Raw genomic sequence first — 22,522 nt, 5'->3', positions numbered from 1 at the left:
TATGGTGTAAGAGAATGGTCTAGTTTCATTATTCTGCACATGGCTATCCAATTTTTCCAGCACCATTTATTGAAGAGACTGTCCTTTATCCAGTGGATATCCTTTCCTGCTTTGCAAATATTAGTTGACCATAGAGCTGAGGGCCTATTTCTGGGTTCTCTATTCTGTTCCATTGATCTATGTGTCTGTTTTTGTGCTAGTACCATACTGTCTTGATGATCACCATTTTGTAGTACAACTTGAAATCCAGCATTGTGATGCCCCTGGCATTGGTTTTCTTTTTCAATATTCCCCTGGCTATTCAGGGTCTTTTCTGATTCCACACAAATCTTAAGATTATTTGTTCCAACTCTGTGAAGAAAGTCCGTGGTATTTTGATAGGAATTGCATTAAATGTGTAAATTGCCCTGGATAGCATTGACATTTTCACGATATTAATTCTTCCAATCCATGAGCATGGAAAATTTTTCCATCTCTTTGTGTCTTCCTCAATTTCTTTCAGAAGTGTTCTGTAGTTTGTAGGGTATAGATCCTTTCTTTACCTCTTTGGATAGGTTTATTCCTATGCATCTTATGCTTTTGGGTGCAATTGTAAATGGAATTGACTCCTTAATTTCTCTTTCTTCAGTCTCATTGTCAATGTATGGAAATACCACTGATTTCTGGGCATTGGTTTTGTATCCTGCCACACTGCCGAATTGCTGTATGAGTTCTAGCAATCTCGGGGTGGAGTCTTTGGGGATTTCTATGTAGAGTATCATGTCATCTGTGAAGAGGGAGAGTTTGACTTCTTCTATGTCAATTTGAATGGCTTTTATTTCTTTTTATTGTCTGATTGCAGAGGCTAGGATTTCTAGTACTATGTTGAATAGCAGTGGTGAGAGTGAACATCCCTGTAGTTTTCCTGATCTTAAGGGAAAGGCTCCCAGTGTTTCTCCACTGAGAATGATATTTGCTGTGGGCTTTTTGTAGATGGCTTTTAAAATGCTGAGGAATGTTCCCTCTATCCCTATACTCTGAAGAGTTTTGATCAGAAATGGATGCTGTATTTTGTCAAATGCTTTCTCTGCATCTATTGAGAGGATCATATGGTTCTGTTTTTTTTCTCTTGTTGATATGATCTATCATGTTGATTGTTTTATGAGTGTTGAACCAGCCTTACATCCCAGGGATAAATCCCACTTGGTCATGGTGAATAATCTTTTAATGTACTATTGGATCCTATTGGCTAGTATCTTGTTGAGGATTTTTGCATATGTTTTCATCAGGGATATTGGTCTATAATTCTCCTTTTTGGTGGGGTCTTTGTCTGGTTTTGGAATTAAGGTGATTCTGGCCTCATAGAACAAATTTGGAAGTATTCCATCCCTTTCTACTCTTCGGAACAGCTTTAGGAGAATAGGTATTATTTCTTCTTTAAACATTTGATAGAATTACCCTGAGAAGCCATCTGGCCCTGGACTTTCATGTCTTGGGAGGCTTTTGATGACTGCTTAAATTTCTTCCCTGATTTTCTGCCTGTTCAGGTTTTCTGTTTCTTCCTGTTCCAGTTTTGGTAATTTGCAGTTTTCCAGAAATGTATCCATTTCCTCTAGATTGCCTAATTTATTGGCATATAGATGCTCATAATGTTTTTTTTTAATTTTTTTATTTATTTATGATAGTCATCAGAGAGAGAGAGAGAGAGAGAGAGAGAGAGAGAGGCAGAGACAGAGGGAGAAGCAGGCTCCATGCACTGGGAGCCTGACGTGGGATTCGATCCCGGGTCTCCAGGATCACGCCCTGGGCCAAAGGCAGGCACTAAACCACTGCGCCACCCAGGGATCCCAATGTTTTTAAAATCGTTTGTATTTCCTTGGTATCAATTGTGATCTCTCCTTTTTCATTTGTGATTTTATTAATTTGAGTCTTTTCTCTTTTGTTTTTAGTAAGGCTGGCTAATGGTTTATCAATCTTATTAATTCTTTCAAAGAACCAACTCCTGATTTTGTTGATCTGTTCTACAGTTTTTCTGGTCTCTATTTCATTGAGTTCTGCTCAAATCTTTATTAACTCTCTTCTGCTTGGTGTAGGTTTTATTTGCTGTTCTTCCTCCAGTTCCTTTAGGTGAGAGCTTAGCTTGCGTATTCAAGTTTTTTCCAATTTTTTAAGGGATGCTTGTTTTGTGATGTATTTCCCTCTTAGGACTGCTTTTGCTGTATCCCAAAGATTTTGAATGGTTGTATCTTCATTCTCATTAGTTTCCATGAACCTTTTTAATTCTTCTCCAATTTCATGGTTGACTATTTCATCTTTTAGCGGGATGCTCTTTAACCTCCACGTATTTGAGCTTCTTCCAAATTTCTTCTTGTGATTGAGTTCAAGTTTCAAAGCATTATGGTCTGAAAATATGCAGAGGACAATCCCAATCTTTTGGTATCAGTTGAGACCTGATTTGTGATCCAGTATGTGGTCTATTCTGGAGAAAATTCCATGTGCACTTGAGAAGAATGTGTACTCAGTTGCATTTGGATGTAAAGTTCTGTAAATATCTGTGAAACCCATCTGATCCAGTGTATTATTTAAAGCTCTTGTTTCTTTGTAGATGTTGTGCTTAGAATATCTGTCATTTGCAGAAAGTTGAAGTCTTTCTTTTTTCATGTTGAAGTCTCCTACTATTAGTGTATCATTATCTAAGTATCTCTTTACTTTGGTTATTAATTGGTTGATATACTTGGCAGCTTCCACATTAGAGGTATAGATATTCATGATTGTTAGTTCTTGTTGCACAAACCTTTTAAGTATGATATATTGTCCTTCTTCATCTCTTACTCCAGTCTTTGGGATAAACTTTAATTTATCTGATATGAGGATTGCTACCCCAGCTTTCTTTTGAGGACCATTTGAATGGTAAATTGTTCTCCAACCTTTCAGGCTGAAGGTGTCCTTAGGTCTAAAATTAGTCTCTTGTAGACAGCAAATAGATGGGTCTTGCTTTTTTATCCAGTCTGTAACCCTGCGTCTCTTGATGGGATCATTAAGCCCATTTGAGTTCAGAGTTACTATTGAAAGATATGAATTTAGTGTCATCATAATACTTATTCAGTCCCTGTGTTTGTGGATTATTTCTTTGGACTTCCTCTTTCTTTTACAGAGTCCCCCTTAATATTTCTTGCAGAGCTGGTTTGGTGGTCACATATTCTTTCAGTTTCTGCCTATCTTGGAAGCTCTTTATCTCTCCTTCTATTCTGAATGAGAGTCTTGCTGGATAAAGTAACCTTGGCTGCATGTTCTTCTCATTTAGGACCCTGAATATATCCTGCCAGCCCTTTCTGGCCTGCCAGGTCTCTGTGAAGAGGTGTGCTGTTAATCTAATATTTCTCCCCATATAAGTTAGAGATCTCTTGTCTCTTGCTGTTTTAAAGATTTTCTCTTTGTCTTTGGAATTTGCAAGCTTCCGTATTAAATGTCAAGGTGTTGAACGGTTTTTATTGATTTTAGAGGGGGACCTCTCTATCTCCTGGATGAATGCCTATTTCCTCCCCAAATTAGGGAAGTTCTCAGCTATGATTTGTTCAAATATTCTTTCTGGCCCTCTGGCCCTCTCGGCGCCCTCTGGAACCCCAACTATACATAGATTTTTCCTTCTGAGGCTGTCATTTATTTCCCTTAACCTTTACTCATGGTCTTTTAATTATTTTTCTCTTGTTTCCTCAGCCTCTTTCCTTGCCATGAATTTGTCTCCTCGTCACTCACTCTTTCTTCCACCTCATTAACCCTCGTCATTAGAAACTCTAGTCATTTTGCTCAGTGCAGAGTGGCTGTATGAGCAGGCTGCCTCAAGAATATCAACCATGACCTAAGTAAATTTCACCCTAGATGATTCTGCTGAGGTCAGAGACCAGAAATTGAAAACAAAGATCAGAACAAAATAAAACAAAAGGACCACTAAAATGAAAAACAAATTTTAAAACAAAGTAGTAAAAAATAAAAGGCCAGGAATCCTAAAGAAGAAGAAAAAAAATAAAAGAAAAAGAAAAAAAGAAAGAAGGGGGGTACTGGGAGATGGTGGTTGGGAAGAAGTTGTAGTGGTAGGAGAATGTAGTCTACCTGAGGGATTCTAGAGAATTATCCTCTTGTTTCTGAGTATATTAAGTTCTACATATTAGAAGATGCTCAGTCCCAAATTTATGTAAACCAGAAATACTTGTAGAGGGCCCCAACACTGACCACCAAAACATAAATGAGATAAAAGAGGGGGCCAGAATGGGAATGAGGAATCTCACAGAATGAACTAGCATGGTATACCACTTGGTTCTGGGTGCATACTGGTCATGTTTCAGAAGCTATTAACTTCCACCATTGTAGAACAAAATGAGGCAGAGAAAACAAAAAACACAACGCAAAACAAAATAAAAACATATCTTGTATATCTCCCAAGATTAAACTGAGTATGTTGAAGGGAATCTAGAAGTGAAAAATATATCTAGTACCTGTAATTGTAGAAATATGAAAGTCAAAAGGAAGAATCTTAAAAATGAAGAGGTGGTAACATATTGTAGTTAAGGTGGGAAAACAGGAAAAAAAATTGGAAATTTATAGTCTGATATAAAAATGAGTTGTACTGAGAAAAGGAGAAAAAAAGGAGGGGTACCCTCTAGTTCTATATACTGTAAATCCCTCGACTTCCCCTGGAGCTTTCCAGCGCTGCTCGGTCAAGAACTTGCTCTTCCCCTGTCCTTCCAGCTGGTCTTCTGGGGGAGGGGCCTGCTGTGCTGATTCTCAGGTGTGTGCACCTGGGGGAGCTGCCCACCCCCTGGGAGCCCACCCCACTGTGCCGGGCTCAGTGGGAACTGTTGACCCCGTGAGGCCCCTGCTCCCTGGCGGCCCCCTCCGTCCCAGGCACCCGGTGACACCAGGAGGAACAGCCCCACGGGCAGTGGCCAGCTCCCCAGCCCTGGCGTCAGCTCCCGCAGTATCTCCCGCAGCTCCCAGTCCGCACTGGCCTAGGTGCTCCCGGGGCAGCGGGGGGCTGACCAGCACAGCTCGGGGCCCCCGGGAGCAGGGGCGTCCTCGCTGTCCTGGGCCCTCCCCGCCTCCGCCTGTACCGGGGGAGAGCAGGATCCTGGGCTGTGTCCCCTGCGCCCTGGGATGGGGGCCTGCGCTGCTGGCATCGCGCTCCAGGGGCCGCAGCTCCCGAAGGCAGCAGGGCGCAGCCCCCTCCGCCCGAGCCCCGGGCTGACCCCCGGCTTCTCCCGAGGCCCCCCGGGGGCTCCAGCCCTTTACTGCGCTGCCCGCGGTGTGTGGGGCGCTCTCCCCCCGGCGCCCCTCCTCTCCTAGTGACCCCAGGGGACCGGAGCCCCACTGCCCCTTCTGCGGTCCTGCCCCAGTTTCCTGCTGAGGGCTTTTCCCTCCTGGAAGAATCCCCGGTGGGCTCTCCAGTCCCTGTGCTCTCCCCCAGCCTCAGCCCGGCTCCTTGCCGAGCGCCTCCCACACTTGACGCTTTTTAATTTTTTTCTCACCTTCCTACCTTGTTAGAAGCAAAAACCCTTCTCTCTGTCAGCTGTTCTCTCTTTAAATCTCAGGTCGAATTCGTAGGTTTTTCAGGATGATTTGAAAGTCATCTAGGTACGTTGGTGGGGCCTGGTGACTTGGGGACCCTGCTCCTCCACTATCTTCACTATCTTGCCCTGCCCCGCCCCCTCCTCTAAATTTCTTATATTTTTCTTTACTCATGCTGAGTGTTTTGAAATATTTTTCTCTAGTTCTAAGCTATCAGTTGGATCTCAAAGAGAAATTAATTCTCCTTCAGTTCACCAACCAAATTCCTAAATTTGAAGGCCATGTTTTGTTGTTGTTTTGCTTCTGTTTTGAACTTCCCCAAGTACTCTTCAATTTTGCTCAAGTTATCACATTGCCAGTCGTCTAAGTCACAGATCTGTTCCACATGTTTTATCTGTACTTCTCTCTGGGGACTAGCCCCTCTTGGCTACATTTCTTTTTCTGCTCTCTCGGATTCGGCTACTAGAAAAACACAGGAGGTGGCAGTCCTGGGCGGGTGAGGTGTTCGGCTAGGTTGTTCCGAGAGCTGGCTGGTACAGTGCCCACAGCACACCCCCGTGGACACTACGGCCGGAAGCCTTCCTGCTTCCCAGTCTCCCAATTTGAGAAGTACAGAAGGCTCAGTTCAGCTACTCCTCCACTACTTGGTGACAAGGGACACTAGCTATATGCCATACTTTGCATTGCCCCCTGTACCCCCCTTCCCCTGAGGATTTAATCATATTTGCAGAATAATCATCATGTTAGAATCTTACCCTTAGAGTCTTCCCCACCTGGGTCCCCAAGCTTTTGTTCAGCCCAAAAGGTAACAAAGCCATAACTTTCCTTCCACAGACTCCAGCCTTCATTCTCTGCTTGCCTCCAGAAGCCATTGGGGGCAGGAAGGTAGTTACTTCTTAGAGTCAGAGCTGGGAGTGGAATGCAGGAAAGATGCAACAAACCTCTATCTTCCCAGACTCTCAGCTGCATTAAACAAATAAATAAGCAAAAACTCCTTTGCCAGTTATATTCTGGAACTCTGCTAATGTGTGATGTGCTTTGCTAAGGCGAAGTCCCTGTAAGTTTTATGTATTTCTTCCTGACATCTTCAGACCAGTCCTTAGTGGCTTGACCTGTAGTGTCTCCCTTGCACTTACATTCTTGATTTTATTTTCCCAAGTCTCAAAAAACTGTTTGTGCCACTGCCTGGTCCAGTCACAAATGTCACTGCAAGAGCTTTCTCAGGCCTGGCCTTCTGGCCATATCATGGGAGGCAGATTATGAACCCACTGGCCTGTCAATGCAACGTTCTGACCATAAGACAAGGAAACAATAATCGTTTCATGATCTGTTTTAAGGAGACAGAATTACATCCTGCCAATATAAAAATTTGTGTAATTTCAGGATATATTTGCCTCCAAACCCTTGCTGATAAAAAATCACAGACTGGGGTGCCTGGGCTTGGTCAGTTGAGCGTCAGACTCATGATTTCAGCTCAGGTCATGATCTTGGGGTTGTGAGATCAAGCCCCATGAAAGGCTACATGCTCAGTGGGGGGTCTGCTTGAGATTCTCTCTACCTCTTACTCTCTCTGGAGCATACACACACTCTCTCTAAAATAAACAAAATCTTAAAAAAATAGATTGGTGAGATATTATTGTCATAACATCATGAACCTAGTGGTGTGGGAGTTCAGAGATTTTGATTAATTAAACCAAAACTAGTTCAAATTCTGAAGACTCACTCACTGTCCTTTACTGTCTTTCCATCCACATAACTTTATGTGCTATAGCCCTGTTTGTGACTCCCTTAAAGCAAAAGATCTTCCTTTACAAGATGATTAATGTTATACATGCTCATAGCATCATGTGAACTGCTATCTTCTGGGAGCACCAATTCCTGAAGTCTAGCTACCAATACCAACCTGAGATAAAAAGTTTCCACTAAGGAAACTTGTGAAAAAAAATAAGGGTAATTTTTCATAAAGCTAGATTTACTTTATATATATATATTTTTTTTAAAGATTTATTTATTTATTTATGAGAGACACAGAGAGAGAGGCAGAGACATGGGCAGAGGGAGAAGCAGGCTCCTTGTGGGGACTCTGATGTGGGACTCAATCCCAGGACCCCGGAATCACGCCCTGAGCCAAAGACAGACACTTAACCACTGAACCACCCAGGCATCCCTACTTTTTATAATTTAAGGTTGTATATTTCCTACTTGTTGGTATTAAACTATACCCTCTCTTCATAAAATGATGGTAACAGAGTTTCCAGTCCCCTTCTCTCCCCACATCCTCTCTTGGTAAAATTAAATGTTAGTAATCCTAAGTCAATATTCCAAAGTTTGTTTTTGTTTGGTTTGGTTTGGTTTGGTTTTACTACTCCATGGATTTAGAAAGTCTGAGAGCCACCGTGTCCATCAAGGTAGCACATGAACTTAGCCAAGCTATTACTCAGTATGTCCATGTCTGACCGCTTTCTGGCTATTGCTGAGCTTCCTTCTGCTCCACACTGGCACAAACTCTAACCAAAGACCCCTCTAGCAGGTAGGAGGGCCACTAGCATACTTCTAAATTAGCATAGGCATGAGGTAACAGAGGCCTTCGCATAGAAACGTAAAGCTTCTGAAAAATGAAAGAACTTTTACCTATCCACTAGCTGAAGTCCTCATTTTACAAATAAGGTAAATAAGGCCCAAAGGGAAAGAGATAGTTTGCCCAGTTTCTCTCTAGAATTGAGACTGGAAATGTGTTGTCTTCACATCTATACCAATATTCTCTCTACTTTATCACAGCTGCTCTCAATCTAAAACATCTGTGCTCTACTAGCAAGATAACCAAGCTTAAAATTTTGACTTTAAAATTAAAAATTAAATTTTTAAAATATTTTATATTAAAATATAAAAATTCAAAATTCAAAACTTAATAGCTTCTCATCAATAACAACCAATTAGAAAACAGAATGATCGGGATCCCTGGGTGGCGCAGCGGTTTGGCGCCTGTCTTTGGCCCAGGGCGCGATCCTGGAGACCCGGGATCGAATCCCACGTCGGGTTCCCGGTGCATGGAGCCTGCTTCTCCCTCTGCCTGTGTCTCTGCCTCTCTCTCTCTCTCTCTCTCTCTCTCTCTCTGTGACTATCATAAATAAATAAATAAAAATTTAAAAAAAATTAAAAAAAAAGAAAACAGAATGATCACATTATAATAACAAAAATAAAAGATACCTAAAATAAATTTAACAAAAAATATGCAAAAACTTTATGAAAAGGGATCCCTGGGTGGCGCAGCGGTTTGGTGCCTGCCTTTGGCCCAGGGCGCGATCCTGGAGACCCAGGATCGAATCCCATGTCAGGCTCCCTGCATGGAGCCTGCTTCTCCCTCTGCCTGTGTCTCTGCCTCTCTCTCTCTCTCTGTGACTATCATAAATAAATAAAATTAAAAAAAAACTTTATGAAAAAAATTCCTAAAGAACATAAAGAACAATCTAAATATATGGAAAGATACAGTATATTCACAGGTGGGATATCACAAAGATCTCTTTATTACATTCAAAAAAATAAACATGTCTTAAAGAACAAAGTGAAAACACAAGTCACACACTGTGGAAAGAGGTAACAGACTGCGTCCCAGGTAAATGAGAAAGTTTTAGGAAACAGAATTGCTAAAGGAATCCCACAAATCCAGAAGTAAACCACCACAAGAGGAAAATGTACAAAGGACAGGTGAGAAAATCCAAATGGCTCACAAACACCTGACAAATGTTCAACTCACTAAATTAGGAAAATGTGATTGATATAATTAATAAATTTAAATTTCATTTTAAAATATCCCTTTTAAAACCCATCATAAGCCCCCCCCCAAAAAAAATTAATCAATTTAAGCCAATGTTGGCAAGAATGTGAAGAAGGGAAAACTCTTATCTAAACCCTCATGGGGGTGGGATGCCTGCTTGGCTCAGTGGTTGAGTGCCTGCCTTCAGCCCAGGGCATGATCCTGGGATCAAGTCCCACATTGGTCTCCCTGCATGGAGCCTGCTTCTCTCTCTGCCTGTGTCTCTGCCTCTCTCTCTGTGTCTCTCATGAATAAATAAATAAAATCTTTTAAAAAAATTTTAAAAAGACTCTCATTGGGGTGGAAATAGGTAAGAGTGCTTCGAAGAACCACTGGTAATATCTAGTCAAGTCAATAATCACATATCTTACAATTTAATAATTCTACTCCAGGCATATGCTGCAGAAACTATGCACCTGTTCATGAAACAAGCAGTGAAAAATTGGCAGCAACCTGAACACCGTAGCAGTAGAAGAGTGGATAAAGAAATTGTACAATAAATTCATACAATCTTATAAAGCACTAAAAAATAAATGACCTAGAGTTCCATGTAAGAATTTGTATAAATCTCAAAAATATGTTAAGGGAAGCCTTGGTGGCTCAGTGGTGGAACGTTTGCCTTCAACTCCAGGCATGATCCAGGGTCCAGGATCGAGTCCCACATCGGGCTTCCCACGGGGAGCCTGTTTCTCGCTCTGATTGTGTCTCTGCCTCTCTATGTCTGTGTCTCTCATGAATAAATAAATAAAATCTTTAAAAAACATGTGTAATGTTAGTGAAAAAAAGTTAAAGAATTCATACAGTTTGATGACACTTATAAGACGGTAAAAAGCCTAAAAGCTGGGTGTTTGGGTGGCTCAATCTGACTCCTGATTTCTGCTCAGGTCATGATCTCAGGGTTGTGGGATCAAGGAAAATATACAAAGGACAGGTGAGAAAATCCAAATGGCTCACAAACACCTGAAAAATGCTCACAAACACCCCCTGCATGGGGTTCCATCCTGGGCAAGGAGCCTGCTTAAGATTCTCTCTCTCTCTCTCCCTCTCCTTTGCTCCTCCCCTCACCAAAAAGCCTGAAAGCAGTATATTACATATATACAATGTACATGTATATATGTACAATAATATGATATATGTATTTGTAGAATACACGTATAAGTTCATGTAGAAATATTAAGATTTCCCTAACTAACATCATATTCAGGTTACTAATGACCTCTGGTAAGGAAGAAAAAAACAGTTTAAAGAGGGCTGGATGGGGCTTAAGATTTGATAAAGCCAGGTGGTGGGTACATCATTATATGTTCTATTTTTCTCTATACCTTTAAAACAGCTTCAAATAAAATAAATTTTATCGTGTACTCACTGTATTTCTATTGAAGGGTAAAGAAGATGATATGTATCTCATGGTGATATGGGAGCTGCCCAATGTTGTGCCTTTCCTACAAGATGGGAATCACACTGTGTATCTGAGGACATCTCCTAAATATAGGAGCCTGCGTATTCCTTTCCCAGATGTCGAGTTGGAAGAGAAAAACTTTTCTCAAAGTGTTAATGTAAGTTTCATTTCTTGATGTTTTCCTATTTATTATGGAAAATGATAAACATACAAAAGTAGAGAAAATAATGTGTTGTACTTACACATACTAACTAGCATGCACCTCCGGAAGTTATGTGTGCATGGCCAGACTTATTCCTATTTATTCCTACCACTACAACCACTACAAAAGAATTATTTTGAAGCAAATCCAAGATATTGTGTCATTTCATCCCTAAATATTTCAGAATGTATCTCTATGTGATAATGACTCAAAAAAATGGCATACCATTATTTTTAAGATTTCTTCTAAAATAATTTTTAAGAAATCCTTAGTATCATCACATATTTAAATAGTGTTCAAATTTCTTTGATTGCCTCATTTTTTTTATAGTTTACAAGGATCCAAACAAGGACCGTTTGTTGCATTTAGTGGAAACTGTCTTTTAAATCTCTTTTAATCTATAAATATCTTTCCATTTCTCTCTTTTTCTCTTGCAATTTATTTATTGAAGTTACTAGAGAGTTGGTGCCATAGTTTCACATTTTCTATATTTTGTTAATTGCACTCACCTCATGTAATTTAAGGAGTTCTGTGTGTACTTCCTCTAACCTGGCTTCATTGCATGAGCTTTGATTTTATTTTAGTAAGACTCCATTGATGCTGTCATATACTTCCATCAGGACTCACAAAATGACTGGTTGTCTTTCTTTTAAAAAGAAGATAAATTAATTTAAAATCTCTAGGATTTTTTGTGAGGGGCTTATATCTACTCAGTATGGCAGGGGCATGTGTTCACACCTGAGGGGTAAAGTGTGTGGCATGTTTCAGGCTAAAGAACAGAGAAATAAGGAAGCTGTCTTCTTTGTTCCCATAAAAATTTAGGTCAATTGGTTTTTTTTTTTTTTTAGACTTTATCAACCTTATTTGCTTACTCTAATATTAGCTCAAACCATTTATACTTTTCAGTTTTTGCAAGGATAAGTGGTCAGAGACTAAAGAATGCAAGAAATTACAAATTATAGAGGGAGAGATTAAAGAAAGTCTTGTTTTCACCACTGTCATTAGAGAAATGAAGTTAATTTGAGAACGAATGGTATAGCTTGTTTTAAAGATTTTGGAAAATACTTTTTAAAGATTTATATATTTATTTTAGAGAGAAGGAGAGAAAGAGAGAGAGAGCAGGAGCAAAGGGAGGGGCAGAGGGAAAGAATCTCAAGCAGACTCCCCACTGAACACAGAGCCAACGCAGGGCTCGATCTCACAACCCTGACATCATGACCTGAACTGAAACCAGCTTAACCTACTGAGCCTCCAGGCAACCCTGGAAACAATTATTTTATTATGCTATAGAGAGATGTTGGATTATTTTTCCTCAAATTTAAATGTTAGTTTAGCATTGCAATTCCAATTCCATTCACTGTTAGTTTAAATCATTGTTTGCCAAAGGATTTGAAATCAAAAATACACAGTGACTGTGTCATGATGACATCTTTACATAACATGTGCCAAAGGTGGAAGAACAGAATGCATCTCCTTAAACAGTCATTCTATTTTTGTTTGTTTGTTTAAATTTTTATTTAAATTCAATTTGCTAACATATAACACCCAGTGCTCATCCCATCAAGTGCCCTCCTTAGTGCCCATCACCCAGTTACCCCATCCCCCCCACCCACCTCCCCTCTAGCAACCCTCAGTTTGTTTCCCAGAGTTAGGAGTCTCTCATGGTTTGTCTCCCTCTCTAACTTTTCCCACTCAGTTCCCCCTCCTTTCCCTTATAATCCCTTTCACTATTTCTTATATTCCACATATGAGTGAAACCATAATGATTGTCCTTCTCTGAATGACTTGTTTCACTCAGCATAATACCCTCCAGTTCCATCCATGTGGAAGCCAATGGTGGGTATTCATCCTTTCTGATGGTTGAGTAATATTCCATTGTGTACATATACCACATCTTCTTTATCTATTCATCTGTCAAAGGACATCATGGCTCCTTCCACATTAAATAGTCATTCTAATCCATTTCTTCCAACTCCACACAATTGGAAACACTAGATTTGGTTCTACATTCCTTGTTAGGAGATAATAAAAATAGGATGATGATTAGTGCAAGTTATTCAAATTTGATGCAGTTGGTAAGTTATTACATTGGTGATGATAAATGATAAATGCTTGCTTTGGGGGAAAAAAGGAAAGACTTCTGTAATAAATTAGTGAAATAATAAATGAAAGTGCCTTTTAGCATTATTATAAAGGTAAATTATCTCTGATTTTGAGTCCTGAAGGTAAATTATCTCTGATTTTGAGTCCTGAAGGTTTGTATTTATCATAATTAGCATTTATAGCACTTCTTTTTGCAACATATTTTGAAATTACTCTATAGATGGAAAGTTTGCAAAAGTCAAACTTAGGGAAGAAAATTGAGCTGTGTATGGAAATTATTTTTTTAATATTTTATTTATTCATGAGAGACAGAAAGAGAGCGAGGCAGAGACATAGGCAGAGGGAGAAGTAGGCTCCATGCAGGGAGCCCGATGTGGGTCTCGATCCAGGGACCCCAGGATCACACCCTGGGCCAAAGGCAGGCACTAAACCACTGAGCCACCCAGGCGTTCCTGGAAATTCTCTTTTTCTAAAACTCTTCCATTTATGAAGCACTGTTTATTGAACACCTGCTATGTAACATGCACTGTTCTGAGCACCAGGAATACAAAGATTAATGAGGTATGGGACCTGTACCACTGCACTATGACAGCACAGCAGAGAGCTTGGAGGGTTAGGCCAGATGAGGTTCCTAAAAATAATTGCTGGTTAAATTTGGAAGAATTATCAAGACTTAGCTCAGCCCAGATAGGAAGTTTCTAGGGGGGAGTTGAGAAGACAAAGTGAATGCCAAGTGGGGGAGATAAAATGAAAAATGCCACAAAGGTAAGAAATTGCTTGGTTTGCAAGGGATAACTGCAAGTATCTCAGCATTGCTCAAGGAAGACAGGGAGTGAGGGAGATAGAGCTGGGTAGATAGGTAGGGCTGGATCGAGCTCACAATATTAAGACATGTGAATATTGTATAAGAAATGGAAAGCCATTGAAGGGCTTTAAATGAGAAGTGACATCATACTGGTGTTGTGGGTAGCACCTATGATGTTGCTTTGATGACGGTTTTGAATGGGACAAGATTGCAGACAGAAGGTTCAGGCAATAATCCACTGTTTTAGTTAAAGGAGATAAGACCATTATAAGGAAGGTGGTGGAAGGAGAGGTTTCAAGGAATATTTAAGTGGCAAAAGTAGCAGAGTTTGGACTTCATTCATTAGTGGTTGATGTCATGCAGTTGGGAGGCAGGTCCTGAGAGAAAAGAAGGAATCAAGGACAGTGTGGAGCTAACTTGAAATCTGAACTGCGATGTGGTGCTACCAGTGAGCTACTGAATAGAATGAAATAACATGCTTGAAGGAGGCTAAGGGTTACACGTATTAACTTTGAGACATCTGTAAAATTTCTAAGTTATTAAATATGCAATCCTGAAGCTTATAGATGGGGATTGATTAAATTATTAGGGCATTGAGATTGGCAAGATTGCCCAGAAGGAGTTGGAAAAGAGGAAAAGCAAATGGGCTAGAGGTAAACCCTCAGCATATTAGTATTTAACAGGTTGACAGAGTAAGAGGGTATCAAATAGGAAAAGAAAAGGGTTGGGATGCATGGGTCGCTCAGCAGTTGAGCATCTGCCTTCAGCTCAGGTCGTGATCCCGGGTCCGGGAATCATGTCCTAAATCGGGCTCCCTACGAGGAGCCTGCTTCTCCCTCTGCCTATGTCTCTGCCTCTCTCTCTGTGTCTCTCATGAATAAACAAATAAAGTCTTTAAAAAAAAAGAAAAGAAAGGGTCATACAGAAACAAGCAAAATTCAGGGTCTGGTGTCAAGGATGTCAAGAGAGTAAGAAGTTTCAGGAAGGAGAGAGCAGTTGAGAGTGATGAGAATAATACACCTGTAATCTTTTTTTTTTTTTTAATTTGAGTATAGCTGACACACAATGTCACATTAGTTTCAGGTGTACAGCTTAGTGATTTGACAAGTTTATACATTATGCTGTGTTCACCACAAGTGTAGCCACCGTTGGACCTGATACATTGCTATTATAATGTCATTGACTGTATTCCTTATACTGTGCCTTTTATCTCTATGACTTACTCATCCCATGACTTGAGGCCTGTGTCTCCCTCTCCCCTTCACTCATTTTGCCAACTTCTCACCCGCCTCCCTTCTGGCAACCATCAGTTTGTTTTTTGTAGTTATAGGTTCAATTCTGCTTTTTGTTTATTTGTTCTTTTAGATTACACTTGTGAGTGGAATCATACGGTATTTGTCTTTCTCAGTCTGACTTATTTCACTTAGCATAATAACTTCTACATGCTAACTTCTGCATGCTTTCTCAAATGGCATGATCTCATCCTTTTTAAAATTTTAATTTCAGTACAGTTAATATACAGTGTTATATTATTTCCCGTTGTACAATATATACACAATATGGTTCAGCAGTTTCCTACATCACCTGGTGCTCATCATGACAGGTGTACTCCTTAATCCCCATCACCTATTTCCTCCATCTCCTCACTAACACCTCCTCTAGTAACAAGCAGTTTTCTCTCTAGAGTTAAGAGTTTGTTTATTGGTTTGTCTCTCTCTCTCTCTTTTTTCCTTTGCTCATTCATTTTGTTTCTTAAATTCTACATATGAATTAAATCACATGGCATTTGTCTTTCTCTGACTTATTTTGCTTAGCATTATACTCTCTAATTCCATCTATGTTGTTGCAAATGGCAAGATTTCGTGTTTTTTTTACGGCTGTGTGATATTCCTGTGTGGTGGTGGTGGTGATGGTGTGTGTATGGGGGAGGTGTGTGTACACTACATCTTCCTTATCCATTTTTTCATCTATTGATGAACACTTAGGTTGCTTCCATATCTTGGCTATTGTAAATAATGCTGCAATGAACATATGAGGTGCATATATTTTTTCAAATTGATGCTTTCATTTTCTTTGGGTAATTATCCAGTAGTGGGATTATTGGATCATATGGTAGTTCTTTTTTAAATTTTTTGAGGAATCTCCATACTGTCTTCCACAGTGGCTGTGCCACTTTACATTCCCACAGCAGTGCACAAAGATCCCTTTATCTCTACATACTCACCAACACTTGTTATTTCTGTCATTTTGATTTTAGCCATTCTAACTGGTGTAGGATGCTATCTCATTGTGGTTTTGATTTGCATTTCTATGATGATTAGTGATGTTGAGCATTTTTTGTATGTGCCTGTTGGCCATCTATATAATAGACCTCTAATCTTATTTAGATCTCACTCTTCCATGTTCCTATAATGTCTTGTGCCTGCCTCCAATATAGCTCTTTCAAATTGTACAGGACTTAATCTCAATACTTTCATCATATTATGTTTCTCTAGGTCACAGACATTCTATTTGACTTTGTATTTCAGGAGCCTAACAGCAGATGCCCAACAGAAACTTGAAGAAAGACAATTAAAAAGTGCTAAAAGGGCTAGCAATAGAAAGTGCTTAGTGATAAATAGAAAACGTTTTCACAGGGGCACTTGAGTGGCTCAGGCTGTTAGGCCTCTGACTCCTGATTTTGGCTCAGGGTCCTGAGATGGAGCCCTGCATCAGACTCTGCACTCCATAGGAAGTATGAGAATTCTCTCCCTCCATCACCCTCAGCCCCTCCCCCTGCTCACATGCTCTCTCTCTTTCTCTCAAATAAATAAATAAATCTGAAAAAAAAAAGAAAGAAAAAGTTTTCATAGCGTACTATGGAGCAGAAGCAAAGAGTGAGTAAAAAGGAGGTCAATAAGGAGAATCAGCCAATGCAGAATATTTTAAAAAGTCTGAAGGGAAGAAAAGGATGATAAGGTGATATAAGGGTTGGTTGGTCAAGGAAGAATAAATCAAGGCTGAGAGGAAGGAGCCAGTAGGTGGAAGAGTATATTTTGTTATTGTTTCAATGAATTCAACAAGTTAAAATAAGCTTTAATGCAAAACTAACTCTATTTTACTAAATTTCATAATAATTAGTAATAGTAATTTTAAGTAACTTAAAAAATAAGACAATTTGTTTAAATGACAGAATAATGAAGTGTACACATAGCTTTTGTACTGTGGTTAGATACTGTGTTCATGATGGTCCATGAGTCTATTTCCTTTCTTCTTCAGAATCCTGCCATCAATATGGAAGTGAACTGCATTGATGTATTACAAATAGAAGGATATAATTTGATAGCTGCTGGAACTTTAAATGGTGCAATTATCTTATGGGATTTTGTAAACTCTACTGTCAAAGAACTGTAAGTTGCATCTTTTCCTTAAACAATACAAAAGTTGTACTGCAGTAGAGCCAAAGTAGCCATCAATGCTTTTTTTTAAAGCAATAAATAACAGTGGTATAACACCGGTGATAACTTTCAAGGGAGGCTTTTCTAGAAATTACATTCATGAGATTGGTTCAGAATGTCCAAATCCCAGAATAATGTAAATAAGATGAGTATTCATATTCTCAAATGCCTTGACTTTCACTCTTCTCCCTCTAGGAGGTACTTTCATGTGTGATCTTGTCCAAATTTATAACCTCAACAAAAAGTTAAAGTACAAAAAAAAGTTAAAGTACATATTTTAAACACTAACCTCCCTAGAGCTTTACACACACATATCTAGCAATTACTACCAGCAACACCATTAAAGCCCAAATTATTGTCCCAGTCTACCCCTCCCCCATGCAACTTATCTTCCTGTATTCCCACCATCATCTACTCAGTCACCAAAGTCAAATGGTAAGTGGCATTCCAGATGGGTTGTCCTTTTTATTCACCACCTCAACAAACATACTCAGTGCATTAGAGGTCAGTGCTAACAAGGGGATGGCATATGCAAATCAATAAATCTCAACCGGGCAGCCCGGGTGGCTCAGCTGTTTAGCGCCTGCCTTCCGCCCAGGGCGTGACCCCAGGGTCCCGGGATTGAGTCCCATGTTGGGCTCCCTCCATGGAGCCTGCTTCTCCCTTTGCCTGTGTCTCGCCTCTCTCTCTCTCTCTGTGTCTCATGAATAAATAAATAAAATATTTTTAAAAAAATGAATCTCAACCAATTAGATTTGCCCTATACCATGGCCAAAAGCTTTACCCAGTCCCTGCTATCATTTCTTTTTTATTTTATTCTCAGGAGAGTTTCCCTCTTTATGCTATGCAGCAGGACTAGGGTTTTTGCCTTTCTGTCTATCTGCTTTCCCTTCATAATGAGTTATGCACAAGCTGACATGCGTGAAGGCGGGGAGGAGCAGAAGGAGAGGAAAGAGAGAATCTCAAGCAATCTCCTTGCTGAGCTTGGAGCCTAACACTGGGCTTGGTCTCACAATCCCGAGATCATGATTTGAGCTGAAACCAAGAGTCGACGCTTAACTGACTGAGCCATACAAGAGCCCCCTGCTATTCATTTTTAAATGTTCTTACCATTGGTTGTAAAGGAAATGATGTAACATTGGGTTTTTTAGCTTTGAATGAGTCATAAATAATAAGCTCTCCACAGTTGTCTAATTGGACTATAAGCAAGGGCCATGTGTGAACATCCTATGTCAAAGGAATTTGTAATATTATACTTTGAGGTACAAGATGGTCAAGAACCTTAATGAATGAACAAATATAAAATCAAGTCTAGCTAAACATTCAGAGGAAGGGAAGAGGTATAAAAAAGGAAGAAGACAGAAAGGATAAAGGAAAAAAGGAAAATGCAGAATGCATCTCTGCCTCTTGATTTACAGTGCCTTACATACTCCTGGTCCACCTGGACTCCATGCCCCTTTCCTGCCTAAGTCTGAATCATTACTTTTAACCAACTTTTGAAAAGGCATATTCCTTTCTTCTTCGACCTGGATTGATTCTCCTTTGGAACTTTAGTTGAATTAGCAATTTCTGCAGGGCCCTCCCTCTGTACCTCAGCCCTCTGTTCTCTTGGGCACTGCCCTTAGAATTCTTGTCATCCTTCTGTTCATCCCTTTCAACCCTTTGCCCTTGGGCTTTCTCGTGACTGTATGCTTGCCACTTGATACCCACATCAATATGTACTGTGCAGTTCTTTATTCTCTTATTAAAGCAGTTCTCACACTGTAAGTATCAGCTTGTGCATGACTCACTATGAAGGGAAAGCAGATAGATAGAAAGGCAAAGACCCTAGTCTTGCTGCCACAGCATAAAGAGGGAAGCTGTTCTAAGAATATTCCCAACTTGAAGGAGGAGATGCTCCTTGTTGAAGGGTTAGGCACTTTGCCAAGGGATGCATGCAAACCCTAACACAGTCAGAGAAAAATAACAGTATAGCAAGCCACACACTGAATTCCCTTCCCATGAGAAGATGATTATGATTCTCCAAAAATAATTGATTTAGAATCACTTTAGTATTTTGTAAAACATACAATTTAGTACAAAACTGTCTAATGTAATTTGGGCCCAGCCCTAAAAAAGGCTCTAAAGTTGAAGCCATCTCTACCTCCACCTCAAACTTGCCAGAGACCCCTTCACCAATCAGAAGAAACAGGCTTTCTCTTCTCGTATAAAGCCTTATGCTTTTTTGGGGGTCCAAATTGGAAATTGTTCTTGCTGATTACTAACCATTTGGCTTATCCACAGAGCAGAAGTATCTAAAAAGTTTGAACTCCACACGTCATTAAGCTCACAGGCTCTTCTTCAGAGCTTGGTTCACTCCCCAGGAGCTTCTTCCATCAATCATCAGTCCAAGTTAGCAGAGGCAATTTCCACTAAAGGAAACGGAACATTGTGCTACAAGATCTATTTGCAGTAAGGAATGTTAAGCAAGACTTTAGAAACCAAGCATGAAGTGCCAGTTTGGGTGGTTTAGGGGCTATCCCTGTGCTCCCACGAACCAGCCCAGAAAGGTGTATGGTTTGTAGGAACCTGGGTCAACAGGAGATGAGCAACTAGTGCAGTGTAATCACCGAATTATCTGTTTGTCTTCTTCACTCACTTCTAAGCAACTTGAGGTCAATCACCCTATTTCATTCAAAAACTTAGTCAAAGAGGATAATTCTACTCTTTAAACTTCCCAAAACTTCGAGGAGGTTATATATAAATTCCTTCAAACCTGTAAATAGGCTGACTAGGCCAGCTAATGGACTAAAAGACTATATTTATTTATTTATTTGTTTGTTTGTTTGTTTGTTGGATTAAAAGACTTTTAAACACTGAATGGTCATGTTGTTACACAGTGCCTTATTCAAGAAGATTGGTTCAGGGATCCCTGGGTGGCGCAGCGGTTTAGCGCCTGCCTTTGGCCCAGGGCGCGATCCTGGAGACCCGGGATCGAATCCCACGTCAGGCTCCCGGTGCATGGAGCCTGCTTCTCCCTCTGCCTGTGTCTCTGCCTCTCTCTCTCTCTCTGTGACTATCATAAATAAATAAAAAATTAAAAAAAAAAAAAGAAGATCGGTTCAAACTTGCCTAAGATCTGGGTTTTCTCTTCATGTTCAGTGATCTCAACATTGCCAGAGTCAATTAGCTCTGCATGGGATGTATGCTATAAGGAATGGAAGTTGCCTCACTTGTAAATGTTTTTTATGTGAATGTATGCTTACTTCCAGGTACAGACCTGAAAATTGCTTCACCGGGGACCCGGATTTGGATCCCAAACGCTTTAAAATTAATGACATACTGTTCCTCTTTCGAACCCCTGAATGTGCAAGGTAACTCAGTACTTAGTGATCAAGAAATACTTGGGAGTCTGGGACTCGGGTGGGCAGTGTAAAAAGAGTTCTCTTTATCGCAGCAGGGAGGAAGGTACACCTGAGGGAAGACATAAACTGGGTGCACGACTTGGCTTAAGCTGTCTTCCCTGTTGCTGTCTTTTGTAGGTGGGTGGTCCCAGGGATCTAATTTGCTGTGTGGGGTTGTAACTTCCTTTAGCATGTCAGCCTCAAAACAATCTCTACACCAGTAGAAGAGATAGACAATGCTCACTTGACCAAAATCAAGTGCTCACTGTGGCCAAAATCTAATTCTATGAGCACTGACATGAGGCAGAAGGAAACACTTGCAGGGTAAATGTAAAAGACCCTATGGCAGCGGGTGTCATATGACATCTACTGAAACTGACCCATCTCCATCCATTTCTGGGGGGAGCAGGGCATTGTTTTTTAAATATTTAGGCAAAACTATTTTTCCTGTTTATATATACTTGAGAGCTCTGGTTTTCAGGCAACACATAATGGTAAACATATCTCAGAAGAAATCAAAAGCTTCTGTGCTAGTTTCAGGTCACCTAGTAGTGAGAAGTGAGTATACCTATACACCTAGGTAACACCCTTCCTACCCCCTTGACTTGCAATTGCCTTACTCTGAGACTATTATTTTATTTTTTAATTTAAATTCAATTTTCCAACATATAGTATAATACTCAGTGCTCATTACATCACCTGCCCTCCTTAATGCCTGTCATCCAGATACCCCATCTCCCCACCCACCTCCCCTTCTGCAACCCTCCTTTTACTTCCCAGAGTCAAGAGTCTCTCGTGGTTTGTCTTTCTCTCTAATTTTTCCCCACTAAGAATCCCCTCCTTCCCTTATGGTTTCTTTCATTGTTTCTTATATCCCACATACGAGTGAAACCATATGATGATTGTCTTTCTCCAATTGACTTACTTCACTCAGCATAATACCCTCCGGTTCCATCCATGTCAATGTAAATGGTAGGTATTTATCTGATAGCTGAGTAATATTCCATTGTATATATACCACATCTTCTTTATCCATTCATCTGTCAGAGGACATCTGGGCTCCTTCCACAGTTTGGCTATTGTGGACATTGCTGTTATGAACACTGGCATGAGGGTCTCCCATCATTTCACTATATCTATGTCTCTGGGATAAATACTTAGTAGTGCAATTGCTGGGTCGTAGAATAGATTTATTTTTAACTTCTTGAGGAAACTTCACACTGTTTTCCAGAGTGATTGACCAGCTTGTATTCACACCCTCAGTGTAAGAGGGTTCCCCTTCGGAGATTATTTTTGAAAACTTGTTCCATATCTATGCCTGCACCAGAACCTAAGCCACTTTCCAGCCCGATCTAGCAGAGCATCTCCAAGATGACCAGGCCAGAACTAGATACTATAGGGCAGAAGTTAGCCAAGCTTCCCAGGTGCCCACCTCTAGCCTGCTTCCTGCCATTTCAGTATCAGCTTCTGAAACTAAATCTAGCCTGAGTAATGGTACAGGGCAGATCTTTATTTCCCAGACCTAGGAACAATAAATCTTAATTACTGAGGCTTTCCAAAGCATCTACCAATTCCAGACACATGAACATTTGTAACACAAGATATAAGGTGTGATTTGTTTCTTAAGTGAGTGGCTCCGTATCCATAGATGATAGAAGAAGTAATCTACAGAAATTAAAACACAGAAGAGTACACTTTGGGTGTGATGGAATATCTTAACTTTCCTTCTTTGGGTTTCCTCCCTCTCCTTGTAGGAAATCAAGTCAGGATTCTGTGTGCTCTTCGTCCCAATGTGATTCTAGTAAAGGTCCACAGAGTAGCAAGGTAAGCAAGAAATA

At 40.2% G+C, this 22,522-nt stretch overlaps 1 protein-coding gene across 1 annotated transcript in view; it reads left to right on the top strand.

The window, feature by feature from the left end:
* Positions 1–22,522, top strand: part of WDR64 (WD repeat domain 64) — a 138,686-nt gene that overhangs the window by 90,012 nt on the left and 26,152 nt on the right. The window contains exons 15-18 of the mRNA XM_072732890.1: positions 10,738–10,911; positions 17,123–17,253; positions 20,553–20,654; positions 22,439–22,508. Of these exons, the coding sequence (XP_072588991.1) occupies positions 10,738–10,911; positions 17,123–17,253; positions 20,553–20,654; positions 22,439–22,508 (477 nt within the window). The remainder of the gene's footprint in view (positions 1–10,737; positions 10,912–17,122; positions 17,254–20,552; positions 20,655–22,438; positions 22,509–22,522) is intronic.

This window comes from Vulpes vulpes, chromosome 13, assembly GCF_048418805.1.
Source record: "Vulpes vulpes isolate BD-2025 chromosome 13, VulVul3, whole genome shotgun sequence".
Taxonomy (NCBI): Eukaryota; Metazoa; Chordata; class Mammalia; order Carnivora; family Canidae; genus Vulpes; species Vulpes vulpes.
Note: the sequence above shows the minus strand (reverse complement) of the source record. Positions and strands in the feature narration are given on the sequence as shown.